The sequence below is a fragment of the Phyllostomus hastatus genome, unplaced genomic scaffold, assembly GCF_019186645.2.
Source record: "Phyllostomus hastatus isolate PE091 unplaced genomic scaffold, TTU_PhHast_1.1 phas_scaffold_216, whole genome shotgun sequence".
Lineage (NCBI taxonomy): Eukaryota > Metazoa > Chordata > Mammalia > Chiroptera > Phyllostomidae > Phyllostomus > Phyllostomus hastatus.
The window spans coordinates 319,818-338,913 of record NW_025334018.1 but is presented as its reverse complement, the minus strand read 5'-3'; the positions used below and the strand labels follow the sequence as shown (position 1 = coordinate 338,913).

The 19,096-nt window shown below is 38.6% G+C and overlaps 1 protein-coding gene across 1 annotated transcript in view; it reads right to left on the bottom strand.

The window, feature by feature from the left end:
- RNF115 (ring finger protein 115) overlaps window positions 1-19,096 on the bottom strand; it is an 80,860-nt gene that overhangs the window by 35,965 nt on the left and 25,799 nt on the right. Inside the window, exons 2-3 of the mRNA XM_045816488.1 lie at window positions 13,822-13,880; window positions 6,542-6,599 (exon numbers count right to left, since the gene is read on the bottom strand). Coding sequence (XP_045672444.1) covers window positions 6,542-6,599; window positions 13,822-13,880 — 117 coding nt within the window. The remainder of the gene's footprint in view (window positions 1-6,541; window positions 6,600-13,821; window positions 13,881-19,096) is intronic.

Below are 19,096 nucleotides of genomic sequence, written 5' to 3'. Positions count from 1 at the left end.
CACATTTTCATTCTCTCCAACAGTAGAATAGAGCAGGTGTTTTACATTTTATATGCTCTTTAACATTATTTGGTATATGTAAAAATAACATAAATGAGGCGTTAAGAAAATAAAACATGCCCTGGTTGGGCGGCTCAGTTGGCTAGAGCACAGGTGGCAAACACAAGGCCCGAGGGCCAAATCCGGCCCTCCACCTTTGTTTTATCTGGCCTGGTACCTTGTTTCTACCCAGTGGCAGAGTCCAGCTCTCACTTAACTGTTAAGGAGTAGTTACATTTAAAAAGTCCTAAAATTACATTCAGCCCTTTGCAGGCAACCACAAGGTTGATGTGGCCCCCAGTGAAAATGAGTCTGATACCCCTGGGTTAGAGTGTCATCCCCATTAGCCAAGGTTGCAGGTTCAATCCCCAGTCATGGCATATACAAGACTCAGCCAATGAAAGCTTAAAGAAGTGGAACAACAAACTGATGTTTCTCTCTCTCTCTTAAAAAAATCAATAAATTAAAAAATAATAAAACACAAATGGCAGATAGGTAAATGTAGTATTTGCTCCCTCCCACAGCAAAAATATAGCTAAACTACAGAACCACCACCAGAACTGCCTAAACTCAGAACTGCCTAAAATCTAGCTGGACCAAAGTCTTACAACTAAGTATATAAAGAAACCACACAGAGACTGGTAGGAGGGGCAGAGATTTCACATAGGTGAAATCTAAAAAACAAAAAATGAATAAGCAGAACAGAAACACACCCAATAGATAAAATTCTGAGTTGCCAGATAGGAGGGGGAGTTAGGGGGATGGGTGAAAAAGATAAAGGGATTAAGAAGTACAAATTGGTATTTACAGTTTAATGAGGATAAAGTACAGCACAGGGAATATAGTAAAAAATATAATAACTGTGTATGGTGTCAGAAGGGTATTAGGTTTTTGGGGTGATCACTTTGTAAGTTACATAAACATCTAAATATTGTAATGGAAAAATAAAAAGGTATTAAAAAGAAAACATATATCCTTGTAACCATCTTTAGTTCACATGACCAAAGTCACTGAAACTTGTGTCCCTCTCTCCCCTAACCGTCAGAGTAACCGCTGCACTCAACTGTTTATGATCTCCTTGCTTTTCTTTTTTGTTTTACTTACAGATGTATATATCCCTAAATAAAATGTGCCTTGTAAATTATGAACGTGGCTTATGAAGAAAGTATACTTGATATTTTGGCACCACCGCTGGCACACTCATTTTCACACACTTTTAAATCTTTTCTACTCTCAATAAAAATATGGACGGTTTCTGGTTTTTTGTTATTACTCACAGCCCATGAAAACATTCTTACGTATGTTTTCTGCTGCAAATATAGAAAAGTTTCTGCTAGTGGTCTGCACAACTTTATATGGTCCACACATCTTCATCTTTACTAGATAATGCCAAAATTATTTTCTAAAATGAGTGTACCAATTTACACATCCATGAAGAGGACTGTACCAAATCCTGGAGCACTTGATATCATAGGACTTCTTTTGTTTTTAAAGTTTTTACCAGTCTGCTGAAGGTAAAACGTTTTCTCATTATGAGGCCTTTGTTGTTCTTTTCTTTATGGTTTATAAAAACCCATAGGAGGGTTTATTAAAAATGCATATTCTTTGGTCTTACTCCAAAAAGTAAACTGAACTGGTCGGCAGGGAGCCTAAAAGACTCCCTCCAGCATTCCATGTATGGAAGGTTTATTAGTAATAAACTCTCTCTGCTACTGTTGATCTAGGAATGTTTTAATTTTTCCTTTGCTCTTGAATGATAGTTTTGCCAAGTATAGAATTCCTGGTTGGCAGTATTTTTTCTCTCAGTATTTTAAATATGTCATTCCACTGCTTTCTATCCTGCCAATACTACCTCAACCTTGAATTCTTAGGACAAACACAATTTTGCTTATGATGTATTAGTGAATTCCACTTCTGGTGTTTTGGGTGAATTTCTGTATTTACATTCACAAATGAATTGGCTTATAATTTTCCTTTTGTGTACTAGCCTCATCTGCTTTAGGTATCAGGTTATACTTAGCCCGATATAATGTATTGGCAAGTGGCCCTGGCTAGTGTGGCTCAGTGGACTGAGCACCAGCCTGTGAACCCAAAGGTTGATGGTTCGATCCTCAGCCAGGGCACATGCCTGGGTTGCAGGCCCCGTATCCAGTTGAGGGTGTGTGAGAGGCAACTAATCAATGTATCTCTCACACACATCCTTGTTTTTCTCCTTCTCTTTCTCCCTCCCTTCCCCTCTATCTAAAAATAAATTAAAACTTTTGAAAATTTTTTTAAAAAAAAGCTAAAATAAGATGATGAGATGACAGATACTTCATAAAAAATGTCTTAATGTTGTTATAATACCTTTTAGTATATATCAATGTCTCAGGATGAAACCTGAAGAAAATCCATGGAGAAAGGGAGCTCTTAGAATTGTGAAACTCTAAGTGTTTTTAATACCTTTTTTTATTGTCATTATAATGCTACATAAGTACCAAAATAAATTTCATTTAAATAAATATAAATCAGACTGCTCAGAGCGCCCTGAACTTCTGTGCACGCTGAGTGTTCTTTTTCTAGAAAGTCATCTATCTAGAAAGTCATCTATTTTATATTCTGCTAATCTAAAGCAGCAGCCACAAAGACTCCTGCACTGAAGTGACCTGTTAAGCTGAGACTGTCAGATCAGGTCAGAAGCTTTCAAATAACCAGTGAAACCCTCAGCTAGCCATGAGCTCAAATCCTCAGGTTAACAGAGACCTCAGCAGAACAATGTCCTCTCTCTACAAAATGCTAGCAACATTTATTTTTAAAGATTTTATTTATTTTTAGACAGAGGGGAATGGATGGAGAAAGAAAGGGAGAGAAACATCAATGTGTGGTTGCCTCTCATGCGCCCCACACCAGTGAACCTGGCCCACAACCCAGGCATGTGCCCTGACTGGAAATTGAACCAGCAATCCCTTGGTTCACAAGCCAACACTCAATCCACTGTCCCACATCAGCTGCTAGCAACATTTTTTATATTCATTCTCCACTGACCCTCACATTTACTGGCAACCAGCCTCCTCCCACCTTCACTACATCCTCACTCAATCTCTTTCCACCTCAAATACACTTATAAAACAAAATCAACACTGATTGTGTTAGAAATTTTGCTTAAACTAAGCCTTTCCTAATATATCTAGTACCCTAATTTTAGAAAATAACCTTTTCAAGCAGCTCTGGCTGAAAAACAGGGCAAAACTGTATATAAGCCCTTTGTTGGAATTACCAATAAAATGCAGAAAAAACATTTTTGGTTTCTATATATAATTTTCTAAGTCTCTGCCTCCCCTCCCCACCCCAGGGACCTAAGTATAAAACCTCACAGCCTATAAATATTATCTTTTTCTCACCTTTTTGCTCATCGGAATTCCACCTAACCTTCAGGTGTCCAGCACTTTAAGAACCTTTGTTTTACCTTTCCCAAAGAGTTTTACCTTCTATATAAAGTCTTAACAATGACTAAAATTTATAAAGCATTCTATATAGCAGACACATTGGCTTACACACTTGGCATGTATCAACTCAACCCTCACAACAATCCTATGAGGTATTATTTTTCCCAATTTACAGATGAGGAAACAGATACACCAAGATTTGAAGTGATTTTGCCCATGTTACATAAGCAGTAAATATGTGATAGACCCAATATTTGAACTCAGGCAATTTGATTCCAGGCATATCACTAAGTTATTTGTCCTAAAGACCTTCTAAAGACTACGGCTCACCTAATCTAATCTCTCCCTACTGTGCTAGTTACACAGACTCCACAATAATTTTATTATATTCTTTACACTCTTGTTTTCTTATTGGCTTCATATGTGTTTGCACTTCTTCCCCAAATGAATTACAAATTCCTTGTAGGCAAGGCAACCATGATATTTGCTTCTTGCCCCTACTTTTAGAAGAATGCTGTTAAAGCACTGAATATAGACTACCATATTTTGCCATGTATAATGCGCTCCTGTGTATAGTACGCACCAACATTTTAGTGCTGCCCATATAATAAGATGCACCCTTACTATTATTACCCATGTATAATGCACATCCTTATTTTTCCCTTAAATATTTGGGTAAAAAGTACATACTATACACAGCAAAATACAGTAGTTAGCTAACTTTTTTTAAACCCCAGCAATTTCTATAATATTAGAAAGACAAATTTAGTTTTTTAATTTTTAAAAGATTTTATCTATTTTTAGAGAGGGGAAGGAGGGGAGGGAGGGAGAGAGAGAGATCAATTTTTGGGGTTGCCTCTCGAGCGTCCCTAACTGGGAATCTGACCCACAACCCAGGCATGTGCCCTGACTGGGAATCGAACCGGTGATCCTCTGGTTCCCAGTCTGGCACTCAATCCACTTAGCCACACCAGGCAGGGGACAAATTTCATTTTTAAATGCAACATATTTTGTTTAAAAATGAGAAAACTGAAATATCCAGGCATGGTAACCACAGAATACTACAGAAAGAAAACTAGGCATTGCTACAAACTCTAAAGAATGAAGTCACAGGCTATGGTTCAGCAAAATTACTTTAACACCTGAAGAAATAGTTCATGCCATAAGAGCCAGATTTAGCATTACTCAAGTTAGGAAAAAGACTATATACATTTATTTTGCTTCTTAATGCATCTCCTATAGGTGTGTCTTAACTATAAAACTGATAGACCAATGTATTTCCATGGAGAACTAACACAAAAACGTAAGACAAGTTTCTTCTGTATAAGCATAATCAGTAAGCAGCAACCTGTTTTACCACACACACACGGAAAAAAAATACTAAATCAGAAAGACTTCTAGGACTAGCAAGCAGAATTTTAAATGTTTTTCAATGTATCCAAATGAAAAAATAAAAATGGAAGTTTAAAGACATGATCTGTCTTGTATCAACGCACCAAGGAAGTTCTGAGTTAACAAAAAAACCTTACCACTGGATACTATAGACAATAAGTAAATGAAAATACCCTTAATAGTCCTGGCTGGTGTGGCTCAGTGAATTGAACCCTGGCCTGAAAACTGAAAGGTCACAGGTTCAATTCCCAGTCAGGGCACACACCTGGGCCACAGGCCGGACCCCCATTTGGGGGCATGTGAGAGGCAACCAATGAATGTTTCTCTCCACCTTCCTCCCTTCCCCTTGCTCTAAAAATAAATAAATAAAATCTTTAAAAATACCCTTAATAAAACAGGACAATACTCAAATATTTCATTGATTATCTTGACCAAAAATCTAACATGAACACCTGAGGGACTGGAGGTCTTAAGATAATTTTCAGAGGATAAAGGAGAAAAGTTCAGGGTTCATGGACTTATTGAACACTACTTTTTTTAAATTATATTTTATTAATTATGATATTACAGTTGTCCTAATTTTATCCCCTTTGCCCCCTGAACTCAGTACCCCCACTCCCTCAGGCGATCCTCACACTAGTGTTCATGTCCATGGGTCATGTGAACAAATTCTCTGGCTACTCCATTTCCTATACTGTACCCTTATATCTCCCTGGCTATTCTGTAATTATTTATTTATACTTCGTTTTAAAGGTTTTATTTAATTTGAAGGGAGAGGAACATCAATGTGTGGTTGCTTCTCACACACTCCCAACTGGGTACCCAGCCTTGAAACCCAGGCATAGGCCCTCACTGAGAACCAAACCAGCAACCCCATGGTTCACAGGCCAGCATTGAATCCACTCAGCCACACCAGTTAGGGCCCTATCTGTACTTCTTAATCCCCTCAACTCTTTACTCCTTCCCCAATACCTACCTCCCATATGGCAACCATCAAAATGCTCTCCATATCTATGATTCTGTCTGTTCTTCTTATTTGCTTGGTTTGTTTTTTAGATTCAATTGTTGATAGGTATGTATTTATTGACATTTTATTGTTCACAGTTTTGATCTTCTTTTTCTTAAATAACTCCCTTTAACATTTCATATAATCATGGTTTGATAGTGATGAACTTCTTTAGTTTTTTCCTTGTATGGGAAGCTCTTTATCTGCCCTTTGATTCTAAAAGATAGCTTTGCTGGGTAGAGCAATTTTGGCTGTAGGTCCCTAGTTTTTAAGACTTTGAGTATTTCTTGCCAATCCCCTTGGAACCTGCAAAGCTTCTTTTGAGAAATCAGCTGACAGTCTTATGGCAACTCACCTGTAGGTAACTAAGAATTCATTCTGGCCTGCTCTTTTGTTTCAGAAACACAAGCTTTTTATTTTCACACTATTACACACAATAAAGCAGAAACAACTGAAAGCACAACCAGATTTAAAACAGCTAGAGGCTATTACTGTAATCAAGGGTTTACCAAAAGTAATACGCCAAAGCCCCAGCTGCTGAAAACACAAACCATTCTAAGGGCTACTCTTGCCCACATCTTCCCTATCCATTCTGAAGTTCTGCTACATGATGAACTAATAGCATGTCATGACTTTAACATCCAACCTAAAACATTTCTACACCCAAAAGAAAAATTACCTCTGCAAAATGTGTTGACGTGGTATTGTCCATCCGGCTGCCACCACCACCTAAAAAACTAAAGAAAAAAAAGGAATGAGTGATTCTATTCCCAGCAACAAACTTCTCTCCCAGAAGCTAAACAGAGCATGGTACAATGAGAACAAACTCCAATAAGGAAAAAGAACTCATCCCAACATAACATCTACAAAGAAAATTATGACTAACTGGCATGTGGATTAATCTACAAAAAACTGTTTAACTACAAAATCAAAGAAAGATCAGGTGATAAATTGGGGAGAGGAGCCATTACAGTGAAGAAGGACCCACAGAGCCAGCAATGCAATTCAAATTTGACTTAGCAAAAGTGGAAAAACATTTATTCTCAAAGAGGCTAAGAAATAAGACAAGATTCTCAAAATAATGTTTCATTAAAAAATTATTCAGCCACCAAATAAACACATTTGAGACAATAACAGTTAGTATTACTTGGGAATGATTAAATGTAGCAATGTAAGGGATCTGGTACTATATTTAGCACATTATAAAAGGCCTCTATATTTTTTTCCTTCTCCTGATAGTTTATTCTGTTCTTTGATTATCCTACCTATCCTTAAGGTTCATCTCAAATGCAACCTCCTCCATTAAGTCTTTTCTGAACTCAACAACCATATGAGATTCCCCCACACTCCTCTACATTCTGACTTCGATTCAAATTCTACCTTGCATTATAAATATTTAGAATTTGTCCCATTCATTTCCACCCCTTTCCCTTCTTTCATAAATATAAATTCAGAGGGTATAGACTGTATTTTATTAATACTAGTGTTTATTACGTATCAGACATTATACAAAACACTCATCACTTTTGAAAACTCTACAATTCCATATTCTATATTGAGAACTTGAAAATAAAAGTTGTTAAATTAGTACCCTATGTGTAAAACATGTGAGAAACAACTACACAGTTAGCTAGCTCAATGCAGCAGGGAGGTATGGTAGAGCACTTGAGTGCACAGCCCATGGAACTTTCCTGCTCTGTCATCTACCAGCTGAGTAACTTTCAGACACCAACCCCTCAGTGCTTCAGTGTTCCTGCATATAAAGTGAGAACAGCAGCAGCACTTAAAATAAGGTAGTGGTGAGGATTACTGAAGTTAACGTGTAACACACATAGAACACTGGTGGGCATCACAGAAAGCCTCAGAAAACTTGGATAGAGTATGAAGATGGTGACTTGCAGGGAAGCAATGGAGATACTGCATTTTGCTGTGTATAACGCACACTCACATTGTTAGCCCGAACTTTCAGGAAAAAAGTCTTTCATTTTAATTTTTTAATTCAATGTTTTATTTATTTATATTTAGAAACAAAACCCACTTTTGTATTCCAGGGAATTATTTTGCATATGATCGATCATTACTGTTTTCTAGAGTTATACTTTTAACACATAAATATAAATAAAAGAATTAAAAACATTTTTATAGATACAGAATTAGTACTACCCATGTATAATGCTTACCCTTATTTTTTCTCTAAAATGTGGGCAAAAAGTGCACACTATACACAGCAAAACAAGGCAGGTGCTGCCAGCTGGGAGCAAGAGAAAGGCTTGTCAGTTTCACCCAGGAGGTTGGGAAAGGCACTGCAGAATTGGTCTTGCTTGGCATAGATAAAAGGGAGCTCCCTCCAAGCGAAGGGTTCAACGTTATGCATACAGTTAGGGTGGAGAAAAGGATGTTCTGAGAACTTCTCAGGCAGGAACTGCTCCCCACTCCTGAAATGAGCTTGGTGTCAAAGAGGAAACAAACATAGCATGTTTCCAACTCAAGAACACTTATGAGAGAAAACTTGCCAGACTGGAAAAATATGGTTTGTGATCAGTGCCTACAATGGCAGGGAGGTTGATGAGAAGCACTTACCTAATTAATTCCAGGTTGTAGAAAAACTTGTTAAGAAAATTAAGGGCTTAAACAAATCTGAATGAATTATACAGGTTAATAGTGAGTCCGAGTTTAGCAAATTATTTTTTAGCCCTTCACTTTCCTTAAAATAAACAAACAAAATAAGTTGCAGTCCAGTTCACACCCGATAATCAAATGTTATCAATGCTAGGCACAAACCCTGATAAAATCCCTGACTTCTTTTTATTCTCCTCATGATCAGAACACTAATCTTTTAACAAACAAGGGACATGAACTGCTGTGTCTCCAAAATGACAGAAATTACTAAAAATAAAATCAATGAAGGGCAGAGAAAAAGACTCATTTAACTTTAGCTTGTATATGATTAAATTCATTTATATGTAATTCAGTATAGAATTTACAAACAGAATAATCAGTTTTAAATTAATATAGTTTATTAACAGTTAAAAGTGATACCACCAGCTGAAGACGAGGGGAGGAGTGAAATATTGAATTTCCTTTGATAGGTAATTACAAAATGTGCTTTTGAAGTTCAAGAAGACTGTCTTAGGAAAACATTTTTTTAAAATCCTCACCTGAGGTTCTGTTTATTGATTTTAGAGAGGAAGAGGAAGAGGAGGTAGAAAGAGATAAAAACATCAATGGATTGCGCCCCACAGGGATCAACCTGTAACTCAAGCATGTGCCCTGAAGGGGAATGGAACCCACAATGCCCCCTCCCTGCCCCCCATGCTCCAAGCAACTGAGCCTCAAGGCCAGCACTAGAACAACACTTTAAAAATAAAAATTGGTTTGCACTCTGTTCAAATGATTTATTTTGCACCAAGAACTGGGTGTGAGACATGATGTGATTTGAAATTTCATCCTTGATGGAACTGCTTGAGGGTGATGTAATTTTTAATTTTTTCTTTTCTCAGCCTGCTCAGCCTATGTTTTCTATTTAAAACTTAATCTTCTGAAATTCCTCTGGAATTAAGCAAACCTAATCTTTTCGTGTATAAACAAAACGGACTTAGTATACATATATTGCTTTCCCTCTGACACTCAACAGCCTAGGAGTGTCAAAGTAGAAGCTAATAGTATTTAGTACTTACCAGGCAAGTCAAACCCAGCCATTCATATTGCTCAGTTGCCTATTAAGTAATTTACTTTTGAAACAGTTCTCCTTTACCATTAAAAATGCTGCATCTCTCTTTCATAAGACTTGAAAGGTACTGAGGGTAAATTGAGCAGAAGACATTTAAGCTTGATGAGGAAAACTCTAGATCATCAAGAGAGGTTATTGCAGAAGATAAATAATAGTTTAAAAAACAGCTTGATGACAAAGATATTTTACATGTTTCATTGAGTGCTTCTCTATTTCCACCAAGGAAAAGAACTTCATTTAACAGACTTTTAAATGTTTTCAACATTTTTTTTATATATAAAAAGTACTTGAAAAAAATGTCTATTACAGTAAGCTAGTAAATGCTTAAAATTTGGTTATCTGGGGAGAGGCAGGGGAAGGCCCTGGTTTGTAGTGTTTGTCAATTTCCTTGGTATATAAATACTACCCCCACCCAAAAGAATGTATTTTATTAATACAAGTATATGTAGAGTATTTATTATGTGTCAGGCACTATACAGAGCACTCATCATGTAACTGGGCAACATGGGGTGCAGTGTGGCCTGTCACCAAGTGCACACATAACACGAAGATTTGTGGGAAGAAAATGGGTTTTCATTAACAGGGTTCCCAATTTGAGGGGGCTGGGAACATGCTTGTTCTGAGTCACAGAAAACCAGCTACTCCCAAGAAGATTAAAAGTCCAAATCTGAATCTAGAAGTCCCCCATTATTGCTCATCTGTAGTCCAAGGTTGTTACTCCAACGGGTCTTGGAGCTCCAAACCAGCTCCAAATCCTCTCTCTCTATCTGGTGCCAGAATCAAGATTGCCTCACAGCAGCTCTCTTTCTCTCAGGGTGTGGGGTGTGCTGCCAGATCACTCTAGACAGCTGTGCTGGGGAAGGTCCATTCACAGGGAACTTCCCAGGTCATGTCTCTGTGTGTCGATCTCAGCCTCTGTGCATTGCTCTCAGGGCGAGAGAGTGGAAGCAGTCCAGGACCTAAATGCCATACTGCACAGGGTCGCAGTGTCTAAACAGCTGGTGCCCAGCAAGTCATGCATTCTGGCGTGGGACCCTGCTTCCAGCAGCTGGCTTCCAAATATGTGGGCACTAAGCCCCAAGCCCCAAGCAGTTCCTGTATCTGTCACTCGCAAGATGGAGGCTTCTTCCTGCCTTTGGTTTGAAAGTCCTCCTCCAAAATCCCTCTTGTATGGGAAGCCTGTGGGAGCGTCCACCTTTTCAACCAATGAGGGCTAAAGTCGGCCAAGTTTTCCTTTGCCCCTCTTCCAGCTGCCACAAGGGGGCAGAAGTATTGAACCTTACATTCTCTACAAGTTCCTTTCTGCTGAGTCACAAGCAGCTCACAAGGGGCTCCTCTGGCAGCCCCTCCCTTCACAGAGAGGGAAAGCACTTTTAATCTTCAACTCTACCAAGGAGTTTACTTCCCCCACTCCTGCCTCCTCTTAGCAATTTGCCCTGTTACATGACTCCTCTGTTACAACCACTTTTGAAAACCTTTGTAATATCATATTCTATATTGATAACTTGGAAATAAGAGTTAAGTTAAAAAATTAGTATCACATGTGTAAACAATAAAATAACTGTCTATTCCCAAAGACAGGGAGAAATACTGTCCCTGTGAAATCTGCTAAGAGAGGAAACTGGCTAAGGCTTTGGGATAAGGGGGATGGGAAAAGAACCACAAAAACTGCTGGATACAACTTTTACTTCAGGAGACACATGTTAAGTGCACAAACATGTACAACTCACCCTACTGAAAGCTACAATAAGTAGCTTTCATCTTCAGAATTACAATGCCAATCTAGGCATTGTGCTGAGCTTAATAAGTAAACACACACCCCGGTTAGTCAGGAACCAAAAGCGAAAAAGTAAAGCAAACACTATTCTCCATATACTTATTCATTCTCAGGCCATATTAATCTCTCATTAGAAATTATTTAATACCTATATTTGTTTCAGAAGTTAAAATGCTTTTGTAAAAAATACTTCGGATGTAGAACAAACCTAAAAGTACCCTATGATCCATGCCAAATAAGAAAGTAAACTACCACATAACTTTTTTAAAAAAATGAGCGGCAGTATATATCCACTTTATTGCTCAAGCCTAGACAGGCTTCCAAGGCAGGCTGTTTCCTCCCTTTACTACATAGCTTCAGGAATTCCAAGGGCTTTGGTAATTAAAGCCATTTGGAGGTTCTGCTCCCCCTTAAAATCCATCAGCAACCCCCCTTTCCTTAAAATTCCTTAGTATTTTTTAAGGGTGATAGGACTAATCATAGGGAAGGGATAATAAAAACCACCACCATTCTGAGAAATGTTACAAAGTTTCAGAAAATTTACAAGGTGCCCCTCTAGATAAATGTCTAGTAGCAAATGGGGCCCATTATCCAATATTTACATGTTAGGATTTCCTCATTAGATTTTTCATCCACTACTTACCACTGTAAGTATTCAAATCTGCAAATGTTTATGAATTTTGCAGAAGAAAACACCATGCTGCCTCTAAGACAATGACTGTTAATAAAAAAAAAAGATTTCTTCAAGCCCTGGCTGGCATAGCTCAGTGGATTGAGCACGGGCTGCAAATCAAAGTGTTGCAGGTTCAATTCCCAGTCAGGACACATGCCTGGGTTGTATGCCAAGGCCTCCAACAACCACACACAGATGTTTCTCTCTCTCTCTCTTTCTTTCCTTCCCTCCCTCCTTCCCTCCCTCCCTCCCTCCCTTCCCTCTCTAAAAATAAATAAAATCTTAAAAAAAAAGATTTCTTCAACCATTTAAAAAACTAATATTTCAAAAGACATTATCTTTGGATTGCAGTATTTGATATCGATAGCATCTGTATAAGACAACCTTTAATTTACATAGGCATAAATTAAAGAATGACTAAGTCAAATGAGAGCATGATCCATAGAATTCATAGTTCCCTGCTGGGAGAGATTCGTCCTACAGTTACTATCCTCATTTATAACTATGATTTGTATATAGGCCTAAAGAAATTAGAAGTACGATTTAAAACTAGAGAAGTACAGCCATTAATTGCCACCCAACAATCAATATACTTTTTATTTAATACATGCAGCACCTAAGTACTTGAAATAAGTTATTTGATGCAATTATAAGCACAAATAAAAAATACCCAAATTAGCATGCCATCCATGACACACATAATTGCTAATTTTGCTATCATGCTAATCTTACACATTTAGAGTTGGTATTGTATATTTAAAACCGAGATTATTAGATCAACATTTAAGTGCTTATAAAAAACTAGATCCCATGCCATATACAGCCCCAGAAGCTCCAACTCATTCATACATAAAATCATTAATCACTGATAATGTTAAACTAATAGTACATACTGTAAAATGTGTAGTTTTTCCTGGTTGTGGAAGGGACTTTCCAGTTTAGATTCTGCCAACAGCAATAGTAAAGGAATTACTTACTGCCATTAAAATCTCCAAAATTAAGATGAAAAGCTTCAGAATAGATTTTTATCCAGTCAGTACTTCAACTGTCCAACTAATGTTTAACCATACAGCCACAAATAAACAAATGTGCCACTATTTAGCCAAAAAAGCCATCCTATCAATGTTATTCTGCTTTTATTAAGTTTTTATAGTTTTGTTTGTATTAACCAAGGAATATATAATAGTCACTTCAAGAAATATTTCCCCTTTTTATAGGTTTTGTACCTTTACTAAGATCAATGAGAGCCAATTTCAAGCATTACAAATCCAAATATTAGTATTACAGTAGGAAGATGGCATATATTTGTTATCCAGTAAGAAAAAGGACTCAAGGCCTCCTCATGGCAAAATAACAATTTCCCTGGCTAGAAAATATCCTGTTTATTAGATATCTGTGTCAGATGTCACTCTCAGCCCACCAAAGAGGTATAAGTGAAGTTTAGCATCAGAGTGGTCACTAAAAAGTAATCAATAATCTAAAAGAACCTTAAAATCTCAGAAAATAAACCAAAACTTACCAGATTTATTGTGTTACGGGTTACCAAGAAATGCCACACATGATCAGAAACAATACATCTCATCACATTCATTGTAACATCAGTTTCCAAATTTTCCCATTTTTCTTCTTCTCTATGCCACTTTTCTCCCTCTCCAAACTCACCCATCTTCCTCTAAGCAGAGAGTATAAGTTACAAAACAAATTCCTTCCTATTCAGTCAATGCTGAGAGAAAATAATTTTGGTAACAGAATACCTGATTTATTGAGTTTGTACAATACCTGGAATCATCTGTCACTTCTTCAATAAAGCCTGATTCACATCTGGGACAAATATATTCCTATAAAAAAAAAAAAGTCTTTCATTAAAAAGCTAAGTATGTACTCTCAGAATAATATGCAGTACACAAGCCGATGCTATGAAATGTTTTATGTGCTTGTTCACCCCCAGGATTATATTCTGTTATTCTCTGGCAAATGACAAATTCCTTAAAATGTTTACAGAATAGCTTCTTAAATGGTTCCCAATGAGAGCTGAAAGGGAGAACGTCTAAGAGATTTTTCTTCTTAATCTGTGCTAATTTTTTTAAAACTGCAATGAATTCATCACCTAATTTTCTCTTCAAATCTAATGAAAAAGATGTATTAGTGGTATCAGAGCAGTTAAAATATTATAATATTGAGGATAAAAACTGATCCATAAGTAAGACATAAACTGAATCACAGCATAAATCAATTTATAGATGAGGAATTTATAATAAAGTTTTACAATATTTTTAACCTATTTTTTGATTACCAATGATTCCAAAGTAGACTTATTATTCAGATCTGGGTTAAAGATATCTTCAGAAAGAACAAAGTAGGAGGTATCACGTTCCCTGATATCAAACAATACTACAAAGCCACAATAATCAAAATACTATGGTGCTGACATAAAAACATACAAATCAATGGAATAGAACAGAAAACAGAGAAACAAATCCCTGTTTACACGGTCAATCTACCACAAAGGAGGCAAACATATACAATGGGGTAAAGACAGTCTCTTCAATAACTGGTGTTGGCAAAACTGGACAGATATAGGGAAAAAAGATAAAATGTGATCGCTTTTTCTTTTAAAGATTTTATTTATTTTTAGACAGTGGGGAAGGGAGAGAGAAAGAGAGGGAGAAAAACATCAATGTGTGGTTGCCTCTCACATGCCCCCTACTGGGGACCTGGCCGGCAATCCAGGTATGTGCCCTGACTGGGAATCAAACCAGCAACCCTTTAGTTTGCAGGCCAGCACTCAATCCCCTGAGCCATACCAGCCAGGGCTCACTTTCTTACACCCCATACAAAAATAAACTCAAAATGAACTAAAGACTTAAATTAAATGTTAGACCTGAAACTGTAAAACTCTTAGAAGAAAACATAAGCAGTAAACTCTTTGACGCTACTCTTAAGAGTATCTCTTTGAATATACTGTATTTAAGTGTATAATGCACACTTTTTTTGCCCAAATTTCTGAGGGGAAAATAAGGATGTGCATTTACATGGCTATAATGATTACATGCCAGGGGTATGATAATGGGTATAATAACCCTCTGTATCATGAACATAAAACACTGGTGAGCATTATACATGGGAGCACATTAAACCCAGCAAAAATATATCTCCTTGAGCATGGGAAACAAAAAAATAAATAAATAAATGGAACTATATCATACTAAAAACTTTTTGCATAGTGAAGGAAACCAACAAAAGGAAAATACAAATTAATAAATGGAAGAAGATTTGTAAATAATACATCTGATAGGGGTTAATAAGCAAACTTTATAAAGATCTATAACTTGACACCAAAAAAAAACAAAAAAACAACCCAATAAAAAAACTGGCAGTGGACATAAACAGACATTTGTCCCAAGAGGACATACAGATGGACAGGAGACATGAAAAAATGCTCAACATCACTGCTAATCATAAGGAAAAATGTAAATCTAAAACCACAATGAGATATCACCTCACATCTGTCAGAATGGCTAACAAATGCCACTGAGGTTGTGGAGAAAAGGAAACTCTTGTACACCGTCAGTGGGACTGTAAATTAGTGCAGCCACTAAGAAAAACAGTGTAGAAATTCCTCAAAACCTTAAAAATAGAGCCCTGGCCTGCCCTAGTGGCTCAGTTGGCTGTGGCACTGTCCGTAAACCAAAAGGTCACAGGTTTGATTCCTAGTCAAGGCACATGCCTAAATTACATGTAAGAGGCAACCACTGGATGTTTCCCTCTCTCTTTCCTTCCCCTCCCCTCTGTCTAAAACCAATAAGCATGTCCTCAGGTGAGGATGAATGGCCAGAGTGGCTCAGCTGGTTGGAGCATTATCCTATATACCAAAAGGTGTGGGGATTTAATTCCTGCTTAGGGCACATACCTGGGTTGCAGATTCAATTCCTAACTGGGGTGTGTATGGGAGGCAACCAGTCAATGCTTCTCTCATATCAATGTTCCCCACCCCCAAATAAATAAATACATTTTTAATTAAAAAACAAAAACAAAAAACAAAAATAAAGCTACCATATGACACATAAATTCTACCTTGGAGTATCTGAAAAACCAAAAACAATAATTTGAAAAGATATATGCACCCCTATGTTCATTGAACCATTACCAGTAATAGCCAAGTAAGGAAGCAACCTAGGTTCCATCAAGAAACGAATGGAGACGGAGACGGAGACGGAGACAGAGACAGAGACAGACAGAGAGAGAGAGAGAGAGAGAGAGAGAGAGAGAGAGAGAGAGAGAGAGAGAGAGAGAGAGAGAGAGAGAGAGAGAGAGAGAGCGAGAGCGCGAGCAGGCAGGAGAGAGAGGGAGAGAGAATGAGGAAACCAAAATTTTGCCACTCTGAAGCTGCTTTTTGGAATATTGACTCTAAGTTGTTTATTAAGGAACAGGACCCTGAAAGAACCTTTGACCTTCCCCATTTTCCTGCCTAAGAGAGTCAAAAAGAGAAACCTGCTTCAGGAAGGAAATCTTAGGATTTCACCTTAGCCTAAGGTGAATTAAGTATGGTAGATAGAGGGATTCAGAAGAGACCCGTTAGCTAGGTACCCTATGTGTCCCAATGCTTGAGTTGCCTAGCAAGAATTTTCCTGCCATGTAAGTTCCACCCCACCTCAAGTACCTTTAATTTGAAATCTAAGATGCAACCACTCCTTTTGAGACAGAACAGTTGGAAGCTAGAAAAATTCCTGAACAAGTGGAATGGAGAAACTGAGACAAGAAAATTAAGGACAAACCATTGGAACAACTTACAGCTGAGCAGGATGTTATCTCCCCTTCTCTCCTAACCAGGGACACCCTAGAGCAAATGGTTTACACATCTCCTCCCTAACCAGAGAATGAATAGCTTCAGTGGCCATAAACCAAAGGTGTGGGGAAGAGAAGAATGCTAATACAGAGAAATAACACCTAAACAAAGGGAGCTAGCCTGGGAAGAAGCTGTATTACTACTAACTCCCCTTTCAGCTCCCCCACCTCTTACTCCCAAGAGAAACAGCAAGTCTGTACTGCCCCTAGGAATTTCCCCCTCCAAATTTCCCACATCTCCCCTATATAAATTTGCTTCTCAAAGCTCAAGGAAAGGTGGATGTTAGGGTTTTTACTTGCCACTGTTAGAAATGCTTGAGAGACTGAGGTGGGAGGAATCCAATGATCTGATTCAAATGCATTTATTTGATGCTGCACTTGTGAGGCAGGAGATAGGAAGGAGGAAACTCTGGAGGCGCCCCAGGGCTAAGATAAAGGATATCAACCCAGGACAGAGACCCTGTTCTAAGACTGGTTGTTCATTTTCTGGAAAGGCACTGAATCATGGTGAATCATGCATGCACCTGCACAGAACATGCAACAAATGACTCCTGCTTCAGTATAATAGCATTATAATAAATTAACATTGTGCGACCCACTTCTCTGGTGGCCAATCAAGGAAAATCATGGGAGACCACATGCACAGTAGTTTTAAAGTAATATAACTACTTGTACATGCACAATAAAAGCTCACCAAAACCAGCCAGGAGATATCCACCCTGTAAGAACAGAATCCCTCCAGCCCCAGAGGTCAATCTCTGTTGGAGTTAGCCTGCTCCCATGTTCTGTGGAGTGTCCTATCACTTAATAAATCTGCTCTCAGCCCTGGCTGGCGTAGCTCAGTGGATTGAGCGCGGACTGGGAACCAAAGTGTCCCAGGTTCAATTCCCAGCCAGGGTACATGCCTGGGTTGCAGGCCATAACCCCCAGCAACTGCACATTGATGACTCCCCCCCTCCCCCTCCCCCTCTTCCCCCCTGTCCCCCCCTCTCCCCCTCTCCCCCTCTCTCTCTCCCTCTCCCTTCCCCTCTAAAAATAAACAAATAAAATCTTTAAAAAACAAATCTGCTCTCTTTGTGCTATAAACTCTGTGTGTTCAGTTCAATTCTTTGTCTGCAATCACCAATCACCAGTACCACCTTTGACAATTTTTGGCAAGCCAGCCAGGAGAAGATGCCAAAGTGGTAAGCCCCCTTTGCTGTCCAGGGATGCCTCTTTCCATTGCCATCTATTCCGTTTTGGTGAGTCTGATGTTCCCTGTTGGAAGGTCAGCGGCCCAATTGTAGGCATGGGTTGGGCAGTTAAAAGCCACAAGGGCACCCGCCACTTGAAGACACCCATGATAGGATAACCTGGGTATGTAATGGGGTTAGCCTTAGCCCCTGGCAGGTGCAAGAAAATATCCACACACCAGTCAGGCAGAATGTGAAAACCATAAGACACTGCCCCACCCCACGGCTGCTCCCTAAATAGGCATAGTTTCACCTTCCATTCCAGGTTATCAGTCACCACCTTGCCTGTGCTGATTTCCTTTTGCAGTCTCATCAGGCCCACAGATAGTCTTTTACGCTTGTCCTCCCCGGCTGACTTTTGGCCTTTATACCTGCACTCATACCCCACTTGCCTTTTGTGTAGGAAGGGTTCCTGCTGTCTTTGTACCCAGAATATCTATTTTGGGGTTACTAATAGTCCCAATGCTAAGTATAGTTGCAAGAATCAGTCACTCCCACCCAAAGGGGTGTGGCATGTATATACCATCATTGTAAGCAGCAACATCACCCAGAACTGCTTAACAGGCGCCTGCTGGTCATTTGTTACCAGAATGGCCACGTGGAACCACTCTTACCCAATTGTTGAATTCAGAATTCTAAGATGGCTTACTTGCCCCTAAAGGGGTATTTAATTTCCACATTCAGTCCTTCATCCCCCTATGAGACCCACCTACAGTATGAAGAGGTGGGCCTTTAGACACCTCTTGAGGTGTCTTCTAGGGAAATTTCAGACTCAGGTACAATTTCTTAAAGCTCTGGAAAATTAGATAGAACACCTGAGGGTCTTCTTTGTGAGCTGGAAGAGCCATTTTATAATAAGATCATCTTGGTGGCCCTCTTGATGGTTTACGGGGCCAGAAACTATTTTGCTAGTAAGACACTTCCTTTGCCCCAGACCTGAAGGCTTACAGGAAAATGGAGAATACAGGAATAGAAAC